General features: G+C 44.2%; 1 protein-coding gene across 6 annotated transcripts in view; it reads right to left on the bottom strand.

Annotated features, from left to right (window-relative positions):
- Positions 1-16984, bottom strand: part of IQCH (IQ motif containing H) — a 191303-nt gene that overhangs the window by 17188 nt on the left and 157131 nt on the right. For all 6 annotated transcript variants that reach the window (XM_082736986.1, XM_082736985.1, XM_082736980.1 and 3 more), the window contains 2 exons: positions 11310-11477; positions 2294-2416 (listed from right to left, as the gene is read on the bottom strand). In XM_082736986.1, the coding sequence (XP_082593112.1) occupies positions 2294-2416; positions 11310-11477 (291 nt within the window). The remainder of the gene's footprint in view (positions 1-2293; positions 2417-11309; positions 11478-16984) is intronic.

Here is a 16984-nt window from a genome sequence, read left to right on the forward strand (position 1 = left end):
TTATCCTCTCTTTTCTTCTTCATATTATTCTGTCCCTCCATCGCCCCCAGTCCATATTTCTCTTTCTTCCCCATTTCAGCTCTCATCCTTTGTGGGGTGTGTAGCACAGGTGACCTGGAGACAGAGCCAGTCATGTTGTGGGCACCTTTTTGCCCCTTTCTGCCATTCTCCTCACCTTCAGTGGGGCCCCTCTCTGCACCATCCGCTGATCGCCTGGGGTCATAGCAGTCTGTTTTTTGGTACTAAACTTTGTTCTTAGAAATGAATCTGGTCAGAGCCACAAAGATGTCAATAGCACATAAAATTTGGTGATTTACTTTCCCCAGAAATACTAGAAACTTCAACCAAGTAGAAAGCTTATAGCCAAAGAAATAAATCTCTAATAATCATCTCAGGCAATAGGAGGATATTTTGGAGGAGGGTATGGAGGATATTTTCTTCTGGGAAGGAGACTTTCCCTGCCAAATATGCCTAATCACAGAACTTGTTCTGCTTTAATATTTTCGAAGATGAAATAAAATAGATTCTAAGAAAGCTAATGTTAGATTTAGCCACCTTCTGGCATGTGGAAGTGTTTTGGTCTAATCAGTTTGCAGCTAAAAACTATTTAATTCCAAAAGGATTCTGTAGAGCAGATGTAAAAATTAATTTCAGGTAAATTAGTTCAATATGGCTTTTAATTCTTTCTTATATTTTACCAATTTTAACAATTTGTAAGGGAATATGAGCTCCATTATATGTGTTTGCAAACAGCATGAATCAATCTAATCCAAGAGTCTTACGCATTCTGGCAGTGTCCTGCAGTGTGGTGGGGAGTGCCTGGTGGTAGTTGGGCCAATCTATTCACTGTTGACCTCATGCTTAAGGTCTACATGCTTTTCAAGAGCCTCTAAAAGGAATTGATACCCCCAAAATTGTATTTGTTCTCAAGTATGAGAAATGAAAGGTAATAAATATAGAATGGAATGTTGGCAAATTCTCAATTGCTCAATTCTGTCATTACTTACAGATGACTTTTATTTATTATTTTTTAAAGATTTTATTTATTTATTAGACAGAGAGAGATCACAAGTAGGCAGAGAGGCAGGCAGAGAGAGAGAGGAGGAAGCAGGCTCCCCACTGAGCAGAGAGCCCGATGCGGGACTCGATCCCAGGACCCTGAGATCATGACCTGAGCCGAAGGCAGCGGCTTAACCCACTGAGCCACCCAGGCACCCTACAGATGACTTTTAATATGAGAGGTGACTATATTTGAATATGTGTGATGTCATGTGGAATGGGTTTTCCACAACTAAGAGCGCGTGGGTCTCTCAGGTCTCTCTCAGGTCTTCTCAAGTCCCTCTCTCTCAGATAGAGAGAGAGGGAAGCAGGCTCCCTGCTGAGCAGAGAGCCCAATACGGGGCTCAATTCCAGGACCCTGAGATCATGACCTGAGCCAAAGGCAGAGGCTTTAACCCACTGAGCCACCCAGGCACCCACACCTGTACTTTTAAAATCAGAACTCCTCCTGGGAAGAAACTGCTATATGGAGGTAGAAGGATGCCATGGACTGAATTGCTTGTCCCCCTGATTCATAGGTTGAAGCCCTAACCCCCATGTGACTGTATTGGAAATAGGGCCTTTAAGGCAGTGAGTGAGGTTAAGTGAAGTCATAGGGATGGGCCCCTGTTCCAATAGAATTGGTGTCCTTATTAGAGAGGTTACAGAGACACCAGAGATTTCTCTCTCTCTCCCTCAGCCACGTTGGGGCACAGCGAGAAAGTGGGCATCTACAAGTCAGAAAAAATGCACACACCAGGAATCAAATTGTCTGGGTACCTTTTCCTTGGACTTCCCAGCTCCCACATCAGTGAGAGATGAATTTCAGTTGTTTAAGCCACCCAGTCTGTGGTGTTTTGTTATGGTAGCTCAAGCAGACAGAGACAGAGGATATTCATTGATAAGTAGCTTTGAGTGGGGCCCGGGAACTCAGGTCATGCTTCAGGATCAAGAGATGGTCCGTAAATGTCTCCTAAGACTGCTGAGCTACAGGGCTTTTGCCTGACCAAGGTGGGTGTGCATGTTGGAGACCGAGCTGAACTTCCCAGGATCCAGCGCCACTACACCCCCGCCACCCTCCAACCCTCCCCATCCCCGTGGAGCTGCCTGTTTACCCTCCCCAGGCCACACTCAGCCTTCCTCTAACTACAGGTTAAACTAATTTTTCAAGAATATCTGTCTGAAGGAACACTGAATTACTCGCTGCCTAGATCACCACCACCCCCATCCCCCCGGCCAGCCATCAGCTTCATACCTCAAAGTCATAGCCAATGCCATGGGCCTTACACATTTGGAGGAAGACATAGTGGAAAATCAGCGAGAGATTGTTGTGCTTCAGCTGGGTACTCATCACCGCATAGCGAATGGTTGCTGGGGACTGGAAAAGACCACAGCTGCACATAAGACTCTTTACAAACTATTTCAGTCAACTCTTAGCTTTAGGAAAGTTGTAGATTAACAGAAAAGTTGTGAAGATAATACAAAGGGCTCCTGTTCCCCTCTGCTTAACGTTGTGCCACGTTTGTCCCAGGAGGACACTCATTAATCAGACCTCCTCACTGCTGTTATCTGAAGTCTGTTCTTTATTTGGATTTCATTCATTTTTCCTCACTCCCTTTTTCTTTTCTATGATCCCACCCAGGATACCGCATTGTATTTAGTTGTTATGTCCCCTTCGGTCCTTTTGGGCTGTGATGGTTTCTCAGATTTTCCTTGTTTTTGCTGATCTTGACTGTTTCGAGGACTGTGGATCAGGTGGTTTGTAGAAGGTCCTCTGTTGGTACTGTCTGATGTTTTTCTCCTGATGAGACTGGAGTAATGTGTTTCTTGAGAAGAGGCTTACCACAGGATCACCTCAGACCAAGGGTACATATACCTGACTTACCACTGACGATGCCAATTTTGATCTCCCCAAGGTCGGTTTTGCCAGGTTTTTCACCGTAAAGGTACTTTTACCTGATTCTGTACTATACTCTTTGGAAACCAGTCACTAAGGAGAGTCTGCCTTCCTGAGAGAGAATTTTGATGCCAGTTGCTTTCTTTGTTTGAGAAAGTGCTATTCTTTATCTTGCTTGCCGATCAGTAGGAGCTAGCCCAAAGAGACTGTTAGGCCTGAAGTATTTCAACTATAGCATTTCCTAAAAACATTTAAAATTGAGTACGTACCAAAGAAAGTACTATTTTGTAGCACATCCTTTGTGAGATGTGATATTTGTCTTTGGAAATCAGCTACATTTATTCTTGGAGAACTGGAAATTTGGAGAATAGCCTGTAGGGTCATGGTCAACCTTGAGACATAGAAAATGAAGGTGCCTGGCCCAGATTTTAAATTTTGGGGGTCCTTGGGTGTGGGGGCAACCAGGTGCTTGTCTTTGTGCAGTGTCTTGGAACAAGAGAAGGAAAAGGAGGTTCTGTTGGTCCACGGGAGGCTGCAAGGATTATAATGGCCTGACATTGTCTGTTGTGAAATGTCAAGGCCTGCCCTCTCTATCTCTGAGATAATGCAAGAAACTGGGGCTGACTGAGTGCCCAGGAGAGGATGAACATATTTTCCCTGCCTGTGTAACACATACGCATACACACACTCTTTCACTTTCTCTCTCTCAGATTTCACATTCACCTTCTGTGACTTATTTCCTCCCATACACTATCTTTTCCTTCAACACTTGTGGAAAATACTGTGTCCAGTGGTCATGTTTTTAGTACTATTAAGCCTCTTCTTCCCATGTATAGGCAGAGTCCAGATCTATAAAGGTGTTAGGCTCCCACGGGCTAATGCATCTTGAGCTGTACATCTCCATTAACATTGTCCCATTTGTAGCCACTGAGTATTTTACTTTTGTCAAAGAAAATCCACTTGACCCTCACATGCCTCACAACTGTTCTTTGTTACCCCTCTGACCTATCATGGATTAGTCCCCTGGCTGCCTCCCTGGCATGACGGGAGTTCTCTGAAGAAGGCAGGAACTGTTTGGTTCCCAAATCACCAGGTTGGATGTAATGTCCCACAGAACAGGCGTTCAGGGTTTCCTGAATGAAAGAAAGAACGGGTGGATGCATACAGTAGGGTGGGTCTAGAGCGCTTGCCTCTAAAAGAAGAGGCTCTTCCGATGTAAGTCAGGGGACGTCCCATCAGCGAGTGCTTTGGGGCAGAAGCAGGCCCTAGAGAATGACTGAAAATCCCCAGAGAATAATAGCTCAGGGCAGTCATTTCCAGGCCTGGCCCCCAGTAGACCATCTTTTGGAGGATAGTGTAGCTTTGGTGGATGTGGTGGGGTTATTGGTGGGGTAATGAGAACCCACTAAGAGAAGCGCTGGCTCAGCAGTCCGGTCAGTGTGGAGGAGCGTGACCACCAGGCTGGTTGGCCCTTTCATGACAGGCTGCGCCACGTTCCCGCCTTCACAATGAAGGCCCAGAAGCCTGAGCTTTTGCATATGGAAGTGAACTGTAAATACTCTGGAATTCCATTGTGGTTACTGAGCATGTAATTGCGTGGTGATTACCATGAATTCACAAGATAATTCCAAGGTTATTTTTGTCTTTTAAACGTGTCTTATGCTGCCATAGGATATAAACTAGCAAGCCCCAGACTAGGCCCCAGTCAGCCAGGGAGAGAGGTAGACAGGCATCTGGTAGCAGGAGCAGCTCATCGCTGTGTATCTTGGCCCCAAAGCACAGCAGAGAGCTGTCCAGTGTTGCCGGACGAGTAAGGGCAGGCTGTCCCGAGGTTTCTTCCTCTCTACAGAGACAGACTACTATTTTCCCTCCTCCCAGACCTGGGGTTAGGATTCATAAAGAGTCTGAGAGAAAAGCCAAGATAGTTAGTCCATGTTTCCAGGCTGTGTCTTTTCCACTACCATCAACATCCCACTCGAGAGCTTTATGGCCTGGACAGCTGCTTCTCCTTCCTACTTGGGAGGTGGGGATGCAAGCAGAATTCTGTGGTGGATAAGTTATATGGGGTCAGAAAGACTGAAGTTCAAAACCCGACTGACCTTGAGTGTGTCACTTAACTGCTCTGACTTTTAGTGACTAAATAAGCACCTAGCACAGCATCCGGCCCCAGACAAATGGTAGCTATAAATACTGTTGGTCTTTCTTTGAAAGCATCGATAGGACTGGCAGCATTTGGGGCCTCCCCTAAATGTAATTTCCCAGGCTGTTCCTTCCCCTGCTGGTACCTGGATTCTGAACATTACCCCAAGATTGTTTCTCAGACCCAGGTTGGTCAGTGCTCAGAACTCTTCAGTGTCTCCTCCTTGCCTTCAAGATGAAATTCCGACACGTGGCTTGGTGCGCAGACTCTCCCACACTGGCTTGGGGGATTGCTCCAACCACTTTCCCCACTTCCTCCTTCCCAAAGTCTCTGCCCCAGGCCACCTGGTTCATGGCTAGCTCCTCACAGACCATGGACTCTCCTGCTGGTGAGGTCTCCTTTCCCTCGCCACTTAGTGACTGCCCCGGTCTGTAAGGCTAGGCCAAGTTCCTTCTTTCTAGTAGCGTGTCCCCTGTCCCTGCCAGTCCCAGTTCACAGTCGTTTCTCCCAAGAACTCCGGCTGCACGTTGAAGGGCTATCACTCACTGGCGCTGAAATAAGGCCTTGTGGTTTTCCTTATGTATGTGCTATCTACGTTAGCTTTCCTTTTCAAGGACAGAGACTTTGTCAAATGTCTTTGTATCCCTGATGCTTGGTGAAATTCCTGGCTTATGGTAAGTACTTAGTAAATGTGTTATAATGCCAGTGAAGATGACCATATGTGATATACCTACTCTTTTTAGACTTAACCAATTCCACAGTTCCTACAGGAAAAAACTATTGCTAGTCTAGGTTTGTCTTTTATTCAATAGCACAGGTGTGACAGTGTTGTTGTGAGGATTAAATGAGTACCTAAAGACCTTAGAACAGTGTCTGGCACAGAGAAAACAGTCAAAAAAATGCTAGTGCTTATTATCATTTGCTAAACAAAATAATTTCACAAATAAGGTAAGTTATTTAAAAACCAACAGACTTTTTCATCAGAAAGGGCCTTGAATCAGAATGCTTGTGCTTTGCTACTTACTTAACTTTATGACCTTGGGCAGTTCACTTAACTTTGCATAGCCTCAGCTTCCTAATCTTTAAAATGGGTATGATAATCGTGTCTTATCTATTCCTTGGGGGTCATGATGGGGATCAAATAAGCTCATATCAATTTAAAGGATAAAACATTATGCAAATAGAAAGCATTTTTTTTTAAAGGTTGATGGTGTAATCAACTCTCTTCTGATGCTATAAAATCCATTTAGGTTTGGGAAGGAAATCACAAACCTAGATGGATTTTACAGCAAGAGGAGACCCCTCTGTGACCATCTGGCCCTTTCAGTGCTGCGTCTTGACCTAGCTCAGAGGGGATTACAAGCCAGTAGATAATGGCCGTGTGCCTGGAAACAACCTCCTCACAGAGGGAGATGAAACCTCCTTTGGAAGAAGAGCTTTCTTTATGGCCTCAACCAGAGACTTCTTTAGGGGTGAGCCTAAACAGTACTCTGGGGCCAAATGACTGACTCTTAGCCAGTGCGAGGCAGTTTGCTCAGAACAGTGGTCAGACATACAGGCTTTAAGGTCTGGCAGGCCTGGGCTTAAATTCTGGCTTCCACTCATACTTGCTGAGTGACTTTCCACAAGTTGCTTGACATTTCTTAACCTCGGTCTTCTTATCTAAAAATGAGTGTAAGAGCCTGGGTGGCTCGGCTTGGATGGCTTAGTCAGTTAAGCGTCTGACTCATGATTTTTTTTTTTTTAAGATTTTATTTATTTATTTATTTGACAGAGAGAAATCACAAGTAGATGGAGAGGGAAGCAGGCTCCCTGCTGAGCAGAGAGCCCGATGCGGGACTCGATCCCAGGACCCTGAGATCATGACCTGAGCCGAAGGCAGCGGCTTAACCCACTGAGCCACCCAGGCGCCCCATGACTCATGATTTTGGCTTAGGTCTTGATCTCAGGGTTGTGGGATCAAGCCCTACATTAGGCTGCATATTGGGTGTGGTGCCTGCTTAAGATTCTCTTCTCCCTCCCTCTGCCTCTTCCCCTGCATGCACGCTTAAAAAAAAAAAGTGAGCATCATAACAGCATCTGCCTAATATATTGGGTTGTATAAAGATTCATGTGAGGCACTTAGTTTCAGGACCTGCTGTGGAGTAAGGCTTGGTACATTTTGATGTTATTATGTTATTATATGTATTATGGTTATTTATTGGCCTATGCCTTTTTTTTTTTTTAAGATTTATTTATTTATTTATTTGAGAGAGAGAGAGAGAGAGAAAATGAGAGAGAGAGAGAGAGAGCATGAGAGGGGAGAGGTCAGAGGGAGAAGCAGACTCCCTGCCAAGCAGGGAGCCTGATGTTGGGACTTGATCCCAGGATGCCAGGATTATGACCCAAGCCGAAGGCAGTCGGTTAACCAACTAAGCCACCCAGTGCCCCATCTCTGTGTCTCTTGATAAACTCAGAGCTCTTTGCTGCTTATCCTTACATCCTCTGTGCTTAGGAGAGCACCTGACACACTATAGGTGCTGAATAAGTCGGTTGAATTTTCTTCTAGCTGGTATTAACCAGCTAGTTAAGGTGATGGCTGATGGGGACTTAGGATCTGACTTCTCATTACAATATTACTTTCTAAAAGATTTTGCTGGAAAAAGACCTTCTAATGAAAGGCTGCAGTATGGAGGGATGGGCCCTTGCTGTGTCCCCTTACAGGAGACAGTGAGATGCCCCCCTCAGAACCCCATTGTGCATGAGACTGCCTGGGCTGGGCTTGGTGCTGAGAGCAACCCATTTAACAGGCCCCTTAAAATCAAATCCTTCAAGAGACCTTGGTGGTCACTTAGACCTCCTTTATTTTGCAAACGAGGAAACGGAGGCCGAGAGAGATCGGAATTCATGATCCATAACTTTGAGACCAGTGCTCTTCACTCCGAATTCCCATTGGCTACATCTGGAATGTGCGGACATTTCAGAGGCTAGCCTTTACTAGTAAAACGGGGGAAAAATAGGAGAGAAAATATTATCAGTAGGAGTCTAGTCTTATTAAACTACCTTTCTAAATCACAATCTAACAAGAACACTTCAAGCCAAATAAAGGAAGCTCGAAATACTCCTTTTCACTGGAGAATATAATTTTGATTCAGCCACAATTTAAATTGATTTAGTTCTGAGCACCAACACTTGAAGTGTGGAGTGTATTCTATTTTCGCCATGATACTTGTTTTGACAGTGATGCATTTCAGTTGACATAGTTGAAATCCTCATGTAATAAATCTCTGCCTGAAAATTAATCATGTTTATAATATTCTGAGAATTAATAACACCCATTGCTCAAATCATTAACTTAAAAAAGGAGCTTCCAAAATCTGTTCTCGGCAGTGAGGGACCACAAATAAATGAACGTTTGATAAAATAATCCAAGTAGCAGTTTAACAAGCGTAAACTTGAATGTGGCCGCAATAACACAGAACTATTGTTTAAAGGTTGGCAGAGGCTGATGAGGTTCTTACGTCAGTTACGAAGCAGGCATCCACATGCATAATGAACTGCTCTCTGAATTATTAATGTGTTGCTTATTTAGCCTCATCTGTCTAGAAGATAATGTATCCTAACTCTAATGAGTGATTGGTTTTGTACATAATTACAGTAGCAGCAGTAGCAGGGAAATGTGTGCCTTCAAAGAAGGAGTTCTAAAAATAAAGTCATCACATCAACTCCGTTGTTGTGGCATTCTATCAAAATCAAACCCGAAGCATTTGAGAATTCATAATAAATTACAGGAGACAGAATCATTATTAACATCATAATTTAACACAAAAGGTTTTACTTAATCATTCATTACAGACCATGTGCTGTTAAAATGCTTGTAAATGGCTTGTGTTGTTTTAAGATGTTTGCAAATATGGTTCCCTTTGGCCACTCAACCACCTGTGGTGTGGAGGGGCCACAGAGGAAGAGGAGGAGTAGGAACCATTGGAAAGGGTAGTGCTTTGTCCTCATTCTGACAGAATGTTAATTAAAAGTTAAAAATGTCGCTAGGTAGCTCCTTCTCTTTTCTCAAACATGCATGTCTGGGAATCCCCCCTCCCCACACCTGGTTTCTGACTTCAGTGGGGTAATCGTGGAGGACACTAGAGCAGAAGCCCTTGCCCCTGGAGTGACTGGCTCGAGGTGACACTTTTTTGCCACCTGTTTCTGATTTGGGACAATAGCTCTTTGTAGAGCCCAAAAGAGTCTTTGCTTTCCCCCTGCATAGCAGATTATTTAAAGGAATAGGCTCAAAGCAGAAGCATTTCGTAGGCTTAGCCCTGAATGCGCCCTTTTTATCATTGTGGGTACGTTGGTGCCTTTCCTTTTTCTTCAATCTTCAAAGGGGGCCGTCAGCTGACTGATTATAAACCTGATCGCATCACAGCCTCTTCACACTTGTTCAGGAAGCTTCAGTTATGTTGTAAATTGCATTGTATGTGCAAGCATGGCTGCTTCTTTTAAAAATGGCCTATCCCGTGTGTACGCATACATGGGAACGCACGCATGCACACATGCACAGTGGTACCAGGCCGAGAACATCCATCTATCTGTCTAAAACCACAAGCACTTTCAATTTATCCGTACATCAGAAAACCTACATAGCTTTTCTTTAGTGATTGTAGAGACATTTGAATTATTGAAGATCATAATGCTTCCCTCTTGAGTATAGGCAGTTCCTAGAAGTGTTTAACACTCTTGATCACAGGAGAATTCCCGTATATTGCCTGTAGCTAGGATTGAAACCTATAGGCAAGATGGGGAAAATGGGAGAGTGCTTCTAATTCAGAGTACCACTTCTGCTCACAGCCTTCTGAAGCAACATACTTCAATGTGGCAAATTGTTTTGGAAAAGCCTTGAATTGAATACTAACTCAGCCTCCAGCTTCCTTTTAGAAATGGCATGGAGTTAGGTTTGCTAGGCCACAAGGCTCAAGTTTTACTGCTGTCCCTCCCTCCAGTGTTGAACTTAGGGTCCTGTCCCTTTAGTGAAGATGGGGGCCACAGGTGGAGTTGGTCCTGGTTGATTCTCAGTGAAGTCCTGGGACCTAATTAAAAGGGACCTGTTCTCCCCATTCCAACTCTGCCCCTCCCCCTCCCTTTTTAAAAGGTTTATTTGAGAGAGAGAGAGAGAGAGAAAGCCCGTGATCAGGGGAAGGGGCAGAGGGAGAGGAAGAGAGAGAATCTTAATTAGGCTCCAGGCCTAGCACAGAGCCCCCTTCTGCTCCCATATTCCATGTGCAGGAAGAACCATCTGGTCAACTTGACCCTCGTTCTCCTTTCCCAAAACCAGTCCAGCCCACTGTCTCCATGGAGATTTGTACTTTGTTGCCCTGGGTTCTAAGGTTGGTAAACCTCCACCAGCCCCAAGATTGTTGGCTCCAGCCACCCTAGCAGCGGGGCTAGTGATGAGATGGGAGGTTGGGCCGTAGAAAGTGGCAGATCATGAAGGCCCTTGTTAACCCAGCTGGGAAGTTGGGATTTTCCTGAAGATGACAGGAATCATTTCAAAATCATAAGTAGGGAAGCGGCATGCTCAGATCTGCTTTTCACTTTGACCATCTTGATGGTATGTGTGGTTAGGCTGATGGGGAGGGTCAGGAGGCAGGGAATCTTAGTGAGGAACATAACTAAGACAGTATCTCTGTGGAGGAGGAGGAGGGATCAGAGTCAAGGCTAGCATCAGCAGGAGCTGGTGTTGACTGGTTGTGGGGGTAGAGGTGTCCCATCAACCTCTGGCAGGACCCACCACAAGGAAGTATGGGGGAGGAGAGATGAGGAATGTAGTTTGAGACAGCTTGGCCTTGAGGACTCTAGAGGAGTTCTGTAGAATGGTGGATCTGGGAGTGGAGCTCAAAAACAAGATTGGAGCTAGAAAAATATGGCTTTTGTCAGAAGTTTCTGGTAGTCAAAGAACTTGTCCAGGGCTGCAAGATGAGAAGAGATGGAGGGAAATGTCCCAATAGACCCACCCTTGGAAAAATCCATGCTCTTTCATCCTTCCAATACGGTGCCTTCCCTTTCTGAATGCTCTCTCCCCCTTTCCTTTGGCCAATACATGCTACTCCAGAAACCTGGTTTGGAGAGGCTAAGTGACTTTCCTGAGGTTCTTTCTTCTCTCTATACTCAAAAAGCTGGGCACATAGCCAGAGCTCAGGAAGTGGCGATGGAGTGTTGCTGAACACCATGGGGAATCAAGAAGCATCTGTTGCTTACCGACACTGAGAGGGCATTAAGGCAGCTCATTTTCTTCTCTTTCTTAGGAACAAAGGGCACTTTCAGGGTGCTCAGACTGCAATCCAGATGGCCGTTGGTCAGGTATAAGGTGAGCTGAGTCAGGGCCAGCTGGTCACTGTATGAGAGGTTGAGGCCTGTTGCCCACACCTGATTAAAACAGAAGGCACAGAAGTGAAGGTAAGATAAAAACCTGGAGAGAAAGCTCTAACCCCCACTAACCAGCCCAAACCATGTCAGACCCAACCAAACCAGTGCACACATGACTAAATGGAGTAGATGTTTTTGCTTTTTCTATTTCCTTCAGCTGAAGGACAGAGCCTCTAGTCTGATTCTAATTAGAAGACTGAACATTCTTAGGAATTCTTAGGAAGTTACAAAAATTAAAATACCCAGCCAAGGTAATCTATGGAGTTGCACAGTTCCAGGCTTATGGGGACTTTGATTCTCCCAGGTGTTTTGCCATTTTTAGGAGAAGGAAGATAACAGGGTCTCGACCCAGCCAGTCCTTATCCTGTATGAGTTCCCCAGTTGTGCAGTGTTTTCTGTTGAGAAAAATGGACTGGACAGAAGCTTCAGATGATGGGGAACTAAAGAGGAGTAGACAGAGGGGGAAAGAGGAAAAAAGGGCAGTTTGCTCTGATTTCAGAAAAAGCAGTGCTAAGAAATCTCACGATGAAACTTTAGGGAAACTCATGATTGGCCCGTAAGTCTTAGCACTACCCCCATTTGTCACGAGTGTAGGAAAGTCATTTTGCCACCCCACGGTGCCACAGTATCCTTAACTGGGAGATGAGAACTGTGAGAACACCACCCTAGCTGAACAGCAGGGCTATTAGAAGAATACTATGATGCAATAAAATTAAAAGGCTTTGAAAAATAGACACATGTGAGCAAGAACTTACTGTAAGCCCCTCGATAACTAAGTAAGTCCATTAATTCCTTTGACAGATATTTACTGAGCATCTACTATAAACCGGGGATGGCAGAAGTGGGTCATGTTCTACCTCTCCCCTCTCCTGAGGCAGACCATCATCCTTAACTGCCCGGCACCACCCATCCCCATACTGAATACGGAAGCACCCCCAGCACCATCCTCAGTTCAATGCTCAAGGCTAGTGAAGGCAAGTTCAAGGCAATTGTGCCAGTTACTGGAGAGTCAAAGGTAGATGGGCACAGGTGCTGGCATCCAGGAGGGCCAGACAGATGCATACGTGTTCAGTCATTGACAACACAGTGTAATACGTGATATAATAAAGGGATGGAACAAAGTACTGCCGAGTCAGAAAGCACAGACTCAGTTTGTCTAGCAAAGTCAGGGCTCCATCACAGAGAAGGTGACATCTGAGCTTTGACCAGCAACACGATGTGACTGGCTTCCATGTATCAAGTACCTGCCAAGTGCCAGGTGCTTCCCAGACATCTCAGATCTTGACAATAACCTAAAAAATAACAGTCCCATGTCTTAGAGGAAAAAAACACAGGATCACAGAGATACCTAAGGCCACACAGCCAGGAAGTGGCAGTGCTGGGATTTGAATCCTATTCTTTCTGGCTCCAAGTCCACTCATTTCCCATTCCCTGCTGGGGGAGATGGCCCTGATCGGGGCCCAGCCGTCCTGCAACCGCACCAGTTTCCCAGTCACATTAAAAGCTTCAGTTGCAGAGGGTGAAATCATGGCCTTGTTTACTATAATCCATGCCATGAAAGTGTCTTGTGGAGAAAACATGAAGTATTGTATTTCTGGAGTATGCTGTAATTAGCAGTAACGCATTTTCACTGTAGGAAGTTGGAAATAAACAGATTTTCATGAAGACTTGATTAAACATTTTTTCCTCTTAGAAGGCCTCCATGTGCCCCCCACACCAACTCTGTATGTTACAATACATAGTACATCTGCCCTAGAGTGGACTCCTCTCAAACAACTCTAGCAGTGAGTGACTTGAGTAAGCATTGAATGTAAATGGCATCATTATAAGGATATTAAGGGGTCAAGCTGTCAAGGCCCCTTGCTAAACTGAAGCTAATTTCAGGAGTCATACTCACACAGTAATGCCCTTTTATAATAGCAAATAAATCACATTTGCAACAATTGTTAAAAACTAACTGCCAAGTATCTGTTGCAGTTGTAAATATCCTATTTGTCAACTTAAGTATTTCCTGCTGTATGGCAGAAAATGCAAATCAGATGGGGACAGCTACTTTTTCTTAATAGGAGAAAGTAAACTTGCTGTTCTTGCATGTCAGGCATTTTTTTGTCCCCTAGAGCTTCTCTTTTGATGTTTTCATGTCCTTGATTAAAGGGAAGTGTATATAACCAACAGTGTAAATATTTGTGTTAATATTATTAATGTTTTGGTCATAAGGATTTTTAAAAACTTAATTCACAGTATAGTTCACATGCATTGTTACTTCAGTCTCAAGTATACAGTGTAGTGATTTAGAGCTTCCATTCATCGCCTGGTGCTCGTCATGACATGTGTACTTGTGATCAGGATTTTAACGGGAATGCAGCACAGTATAGGGGAAGAATGAGAACCAAGGAGTCAGCCTAACTCTGGCCCTCGCAAAGAGTGTACATTTGACCAAGGTGTGTAAACGCCTTCAAAATCAGCAAATGATAATACCTGCCACACAGGGCTTTGAAAACAAAATAAATGCACCTAAAATTGCCTTACAAATGATAGAGTTCCGTACAAATGTTAATTTTAATGACTAAGCATTTCCTTGAAGGGTAGGATCTTAGGAGACACATTTTTAGTAGCCTGTGTGGCTATTAGATTGCCCTATTTAATAATTGTTTTCCCCATTTATGATCATTGTGCTCGGCCTCTCAACAGCTCAGCCCAGGGAGTGGTTAGATTTGGGCAAGGTTGGTATTACTCTGTCTCCATTTGACCAATGAGGATGCTGAGATCAGAAAGTGACTTCATGGTTTGCTTAAGATCATAGAACATGGCCGAGAATTCTGTTCTTTCTAGAGCCCCAGCACTTTTGCTTCCCTAGACTGCCCTAAATGATCGGTTCACAAAAGAAATCGTAGAACAAATTTCATTAAGCCCTTTCCTCAACAGCAGGCTTGCCGGAATTGCTCCGATAATTGTTCTGTTCTCCATCTGGTTTTTCTATTGAAGACACCGCCTGAGGCATGCTTGTTTTGTGTACAAGGGTTCCAGTCTCCCCCTCTAGTCTGTCAGCCCTTTAGGGGAAGCTGCTGAGTCTTTGTCTTCCCCCAGCAGCCCCTGTCTGGGGCAGGGCTAGGCTCACAGCAGGGCACATCAGCACCTCGGATGTGTCATTGTGAATTCCACTCCAACTTTTAAGGAACGGGATCTAGGTGGGCCTCTAGAATCTGGTTTCAGATCGCACTGTAGGAAATACACGGTGAGCATCTCCTCTGTGCCTCATGCTTTCCCACTTACCTCATTTAATCCTATTCTTGATTTTGGATTTCACTGTTAACCTTAGGAACCTAATCTCTGCACTGAATACTCCCTCACAGTTCAGATGAGCAGGGATGGCGGCCTGTACAAAAGCACTGTGAGTGGCGACGGAGAGAAGTGGATGGATTTTTAAGTGTTCAGAAGTGCCTTTGACGTGACTTGCAGGACTTCTAATGACTGGCTTGACAGGTTAATTGATTAGCTATGATGGTAAGGGAAAGACATCACTGAAGGTTAGTACTGGAAAGACCCTTAAAAATCATCTAATACAATCAGTTTACTTTATAAATGGAGCGAAGTGGTTTGCCCTCGGTTACAGAGCAGGGTGTCAAAGGTGTCGGATGAGCAAACGAGATGGCTCAGCTCCCAGTCATAAATCACTAGTTGATGATTGTTTGAATTACTGCTGGTGTAAAGATCATTTTGTTAAAAATGAGTAGAATGCTAGAGACATTTGCATCAAGGCCTTAAAAAGAATACATAACGAAAATATTCATCTCAGCATTTCTTGTGAGATCGAATAATTGCAGGTCCGAATAAATGTCCAACATTTGGGCATTGATTAAAAAGATTCTGACACGTTCAAGTGATGCAATCGTCTATGATATCATCACAAAAGATAACAATTGTGATTAACTTTTGACGGCATAGGAAGATACACAAAAACAGCAAGGATATAAAGTCAGAAAGGCAACTTGACTTCAGCTTTGCAAACATCATATTGTACATAGAGGAGAGACTCATAGGTGAGACTGACAAAATGTTAACAGCCAGTGGTGAATATTAGCAGAAATATTAGCAGTAAGTGCAGTTATATCTAGACTTTCATGTGTTTTCTGGAATGTACTATCTGATATGGTAGCCACTAGCCACTTGTGGTTATTGAGTTCTTAAAATGTGGTTGGTTTAGGGTCACCTGGCTGGCCCAGTTAGTGAAGTGTCTGCCTTTGGCTCAGGTTGTGATCCTGGGGTCCTGGGATCAAACCCCACCTAGGGCTCCCTGCTCAGTGGGGAGTCTGCTTCTCTCTCTCCCTCTGACTTTCCTCCTGCTCACTCACTCTTTCTTGAATGTGTGCACTCTCTCTTTCGAATAAATAAATAAAATCTTTTTTAAAAATGTGGCTGGTTTAAGTAGAGATGGGGTCTAAATGTAAAATACCTGATTTTACCTTACCTGATTTTTTCTTACCTGAGCAGGTAAGAAAGAATACTTTAAAACATCTCATTAGTAATATTTTATACTGATTGTATGTTGAAATGATAATTCTTTGGTTATGTGGGTTTAAATAAAACACATTATTAAGAATATGTTCTTCTATTTTTTTGTTATATTTTTAAACAGTGCTATTAGAAAGTGAAAAATTACACGTGGCTTACATTCTATTTCTATTGGATTGATTGCAAAAAAGCCCATTTTAAGCTCAGCAAGAGACAGGGCCAGTAGAGGTGTGGTGAGGGAATACTGCAGAGGCCCCAGCTTTCTCCTGCTCTGACGGGCCCTGCACTGGATGCGGCTGTATCAGGAGGCCTCGGGCAAAGCGGGCAGAACACAGAGCAGAAGGCAATCCAGAAACTATGACAACCTCATCGACCTTTAAACAAGCATGTGAGAAGCAGAAAACAGGATCAGGCAGCGGCAAGCTTGCCCACAATTGTTGCCTTCTCAGGTTTTGCGTCCTGTTGGGGCCACAAGCTCTGGGATGAAAAGATAATATGCCCCTGTGTGGAAGGTAGGGAGAGGGGCCCAGTACTGAGGCCTTTTCTCCTTGGGTGCTCCAGTCAGGTGAAGGTTGTTTGCTCACCGGGCTATGCTGGCCTCTTGCCTGTGATAGGCCAGGTGGGTGGCAGGCCGAGTCTGTGGGTGCAGGCACAGGTACACAGACCCACATTTTGTGACTGTTTCCACTTGGAAATAAAGTTTTCGTAGCAAAGAGTTTGGTCTCGCCAACCCTCTCTTATGGGCTTCTGGGTAGGTATGGGACTGACAGACAAATTTATAGATCAAACAACATTTGTGGAGAAATCAGAATTTTAGGACTTGAAGGATTCACTGATGTTTTACATATTCATCTCTAGGCTTTCTGTTCTTTTTCTACATCATCATCTTTTTTTTTTTTAAGATTTTATTTATTTATTTGACAGAGAGAGATCACAAGTAGGCAGAGAGGCAGGCAGAGAGAGAGGAGGAAGCAGGCTCCCTGCTGAGCAGAGAG

This window comes from Mustela nivalis, assembly GCF_964662115.1.
Source record: "Mustela nivalis genome assembly, chromosome: 6".
NCBI classification, from domain to species: Eukaryota; Metazoa; Chordata; class Mammalia; order Carnivora; family Mustelidae; genus Mustela; species Mustela nivalis.